General features: G+C 47.7%; 1 protein-coding gene across 1 annotated transcript; it reads left to right on the top strand.

Moving 5' to 3' along the window:
* The first annotated feature begins 2,155 nt into the window (after window positions 1-2,155).
* Window positions 2,156-2,947, top strand: LOC124694584 (pollen allergen Lol p 1-like). The gene has a single exon (XM_047227553.1). The coding sequence runs from the start codon at window positions 2,156-2,158 to the stop codon at window positions 2,945-2,947; it is 792 nt and encodes a 263-aa protein (XP_047083509.1).
* Window positions 2,948-4,794: the final 1,847 nt, after the last annotated feature.

The raw sequence follows: 4,794 nt of genomic DNA, 5'->3' as shown, positions 1-4,794 counted from the left end.
TTGATCAGGATGAGACGATCACCATAAGATAACATTTTACCCCGCCAACATCCTAACTTTGCCGCAAAACGATTTTCCACCGGGTTCCATTCAGAATTACGGAGCATTCTATGGTGAATCGAAATACCAAGATACTTTAAAGGCAAAGATCAGGATGCACACCCAAAAATATCTTTATATTGATGTTCCATCTTCGATGCTTTGCCGAAATAAAATAGTTCACTCTTATGAAAATTTATTTTCAAACCCGATAACTGCTCAAATATGCACATAATGAGTATCAGAATATAATAGTGAACTAAGTCATGCTCCATAAATATAATAGTATCATCCGCGTACTGCAACACCGACACACCCCCCTCCACCAAATGGGGAATTAAACTACCAACCTGACCAACTTCTTTCGCCCGTGCAATTAAAATAGTTAACATGTTAGCTACAATATTGAATAAAATGGAAGATAACAGACCCCCTTGCCTCAGTCCCTTCTTAGTTTGGAAATTGTGACCAATATCATCATTAACCTTTACCCTGACACTCCCCCCTGTACAATTTTTTTGACCCGATGACACCAAATAGGATCAAATCCCTTTATCCGCAATACTTGTTGAAGGAAAGGTCATTTCACCTTATCATATGCCTTCTCAAAATCAATTTTAAAGAGCACTCCATCCATCTTTTTACGGTGTAATTCCTGAATCTTCTCAAGCAACACTACAACTCCTTCCAAAATGTGTCTCCCAGGCATAAAAGCCGTACGAGTAGGTTTGACAACTGTGTGCGCCACTACCGACACACGGTTAGTAGAGACTTTGGTAAAAATCTTGAAACTGACATTAAAGCAAACATATAGGCCTATATTTCCGAATTTGTATCAATGTTATAATCCCGAAGTTTAATTTGAACAGAGGAAGCTTCCCGGCCTGAAAGTGGCCGAACATGGCCATCAGGTCCTCTTTAATAACATCCCAAAATTTCTGATAAAACTCTGCAGGAAAGCCATCCGGCCCCGGTGATTTGTTATGTTTCATTTGGGTAATGGCTTGAAAAACTTCCTCCTCAGTGAAATTTGCTGTTAGGAGAACATTCTCCTCCTTAGACAGCTGTAGGATGTCATCAATACGATTTTCTATCATTTGAAAGTAATTATCCTCAGGTGGTTCGAAAAGTTTCTTGTAATATTCGGTAATGTACACTTTTATATTGTCATCACCAACAATTGTACCTTCTGCTTGCTCTAGTTGGAAAATCTTTTTCTTCCTATATTTGCCATTTGCAATCAAATGAAAGTACTTTATATTATTACCTCCCTCCTGTATATGTTTTACTTTTGTCTGCGTAATCTCTACTGGATTTTGGTGTGCGTGGCAGCTTACATTTGTTTTGTTCTTGTGGTTGTTATGGTGTCGACACTGATCAACTGTATTCTGTTGAAACAACAGACTGACAGAGTGAGCAAAGTGTACGGCCGTCGTATAATTTCAGAGTGAGCAACGTCAACAAAATAAATACGTACTACTACTTTCTCTATCTATAAAAGTATGTTTTTTGTTTTGTTTTAAAACATAGTACACAGGTAGACTCTTAGCAATACAAACACATTACAGATCATAGGTACCTCGCTGTCGACGCAGAGTTTGAAGTCTGGTTGCCGGGGGCGCCGCTGCTTTTCTAACAATTCAACCACACATTGATTCTCCATAAAAAAGATATCCTAACTGTGTCTAAATTTATATGTATCTACACACTAAAATATGTCTAGATTCATATATACTTTCACAAAATTGATACATCCTTTTATAAATAGAGGAAGTACTTAGTTCAGTCTAGGTGTTTTTGCTGACGTTTTAATGTCCAGGAGAAACGTACTGTATCGTACGTGCATCCTATGCACGTCTATTTATAGCTATGATCCAGAAACTAGCGGTTCACTTCGACATCGCTGGACGGCGGACCAAGAACATGCACCTCCGACGATGATGGCTAGCCGTGTATGCATGGACGGACAAGCTATCCTGGTCACGGCCAGCCGCCTACAGCACCGACATCGCCGGACGTTCCCCTATTAGGTCGCCCGCTTCCGCCCTTAAATACCACCCCTCGTACGCATCACAGCACAGCAGCATTAAGCAGCAACCAACAAATTCAAGACAAGATGGCGTCCTCCTCGTCGGTGCTCCTGGTGGTGGCGCTGTTCGCCGTGTTCCTGGGCAGCGCGCATGGCATCGCGAAGGTACCACCGGGCCCCAACATCACGGCCGAGTACGGCGACAAGTGGCTGGACGCGAAGAGCACCTGGTACGGCAAGCCGACCGGCGCCGGTCCCAAGGACAACGGCGGCGCGTGCGGGTACAAGAATGTCGACAAGGCGCCGTTCAACGGCATGACCGGCTGCGGCAACACCCCCATCTTCAAGGACGGCCGTGGCTGCGGCTCCTGCTTCGAGATCAAGTGCACCAAGCCCGAGTCCTGCTCCGGCGAGGCTGTCACCGTCACAATCACCGACGACAACGAGGAGCCCATCGCACCCTACCACTTTGACCTCTCGGGCCACGCGTTCGGGTCCATGGCGAAGAAGGGCGAGGAGCAGAAGCTCCGCAGCGCCGGCGAGCTGGAGCTCCAGTTCAGGCGGGTCAAGTGCAAGTACCCGGACGACACCAAGCCAACATTCCACGTCGAGAAGGCTTCCAACCCCAACTACCTGGCTATTCTGGTGAAGTACGTCGACGGCGACGGTGACGTGGTGGCGGTGGACATAAAGGAGAAGGGCAAGGACAAGTGGATCGAGCTTAAGGAGTCGTGGGGAGCAGTCCGGAGGATCGACACCCCCGATAAGCTGACCGGCCCATTCACCGTCCGCTACACCACCGAGGGCGGCACCAAATCCGAATTCGAGGATGTCATCCCTGAGGGCTGGAAGGCCGACACCTCCTACTCGGCCAAGTGAGCAGGAAGTGAAGTGATCTTCGTCCAATCAGCTTAATTTTGACTCAAGATCTCAATAATCTAGCCGCACATATATACGAGGCGGTGAGACATACAAGCTCCTCATGAATGAGTATATTCATTCATGCCGTATGGAGAGAAGAGGTACCTGAACAATAGTTTTGAGGTCTGACACCTTGTGAGGTGTGAGAGGTCAGAGGTGTAAGTAGGAGGCAGCTAATCAAATTTGGACAGCCCTCCCGCCCCACTCTCTACAGTCTTATTCATGTACCTAATACTGTTCATGATTCTGAAAACATTATAATGATTTTTTTTGCACATTAAACAAGTTCTTCATGTTATATACTATCTCTATTCATAAAAAGATGTCACCAATTTATCTAAATTTTGATATATCTAGACACTCTTTTGGTGTATAGATATATCCAAATTTAGATATATTTCTGATATCGTTTTATGAATAGAGTAAGTAATATAATTCGTTCATCAACTATATTATTTGATACAAAACAGTGGCATTCCACTGCGTCTTCTGGAGCTAGACTAGGTTAGGCGCGCCTTTCTCGCGCTGGTTTTGTACAGTGGAGCAGCTTGCAGATGTGGCACTTAAGAGCATCTCGAGTCGCATTCTCAAATAGCGCCGGATCGAGCGTTTGCGGGACGTGTTTTGTTCGTACCGCGTTTCGGGAACGTCGCTCCCCAGCTGCATCCCCCAAACGCCGCCCCAAACATTAATTTTTTTTTATTTGTTTACATTTTTATTTCAATAAAGAGAAGAAACATTCGACAAACTAATACATAATTGGGAACGTGGTTTACACGAAGATATAATTTGGAACATGGTTTTCCACAAACTAATTATAGTTTGAACCATGGTTGATACAAATATAAACTATTGCAAAATAACTAAACCTAACTAGGCCGGTCATCGCAGGTTTCTGTGTTCGCTGCCAAGAAAGAACACTCTCAAGCACACCCAGTCACCCAAACTGGAAAATCTAGCTGGTGCTGGTGCCCCTGTTGGTTCTTTCCGAGGAAGAACATCCAGAAACATCCGTGCCTATTTTCGCTGCGAAGAAACAACACTTCAGTCGTCGTCCTCCTCGGCGCTGTCACCGTTGTAGTGCCGACAGCACCGCCTCTCATCGAACACCTTGACGCCCATGTCACTCTCGCCAAAGTAGGAGAACATGAGCATGAAGCCGGCTTGGAAGCGGTGGTAGCGCGCAAACTTCTCCCAGTCGATGTGGAGGTACATCTTGCCGCGCGCGTCGTAGATCACGTCGACGATCCACCGACAGTAGCGGCAGGCAGCCTCCGCAGATGCAGCGAGCCCGGGCGCCCGTCGCCGGCGACGAAGTCGGCGAAGGTGTCCGGTAGCCTCTGGATGGCGTGTGGGTCGCCCTTGAGGACGACGACGAACTCGATCAGCACGGGCCCCTCCTTGTCCTGCATGTCCGACGATGAAGACGATGGCGTCGCAGGCGACAGCGAGCGTGCAACTCTGCCGTGGCCACGACCACGACCACGGCCGCGAGTTCGGCCTGCGCCTCTACCAGCCATGGCGTCGACTCTTGAGATGGTGGCGGCTAGCTTTGGCGAGAGAGGCGCTAGGGTTTGCGTGTGAGAGGGACATTGAGAGGCGGCCCTTTTTATAGGCCGGAGGGAGGCGGGGGAGCGGTGGCGCTCATTAACGCTGGCACGCAGAGCTAGGCGCGACGAGACGCTTCGCCGCGCCTGTGCTGGAACTGCACCGTCGCTGCGCGCCAATAACTTCGGCCGCGAGGTAGGCGACGGTTAGGTTAAAATTCAATGTGCCGCTGACGCGTTGGCCCGCCACTCCCCTCG

The sequence above is a fragment of the Lolium rigidum genome, chromosome 3 (genome assembly GCF_022539505.1).
Source record: "Lolium rigidum isolate FL_2022 chromosome 3, APGP_CSIRO_Lrig_0.1, whole genome shotgun sequence".
Taxonomy (NCBI): Eukaryota; Viridiplantae; Streptophyta; class Magnoliopsida; order Poales; family Poaceae; genus Lolium; species Lolium rigidum.
Note: the sequence above shows the minus strand (reverse complement) of the source record. Positions and strands in the feature narration are given on the sequence as shown.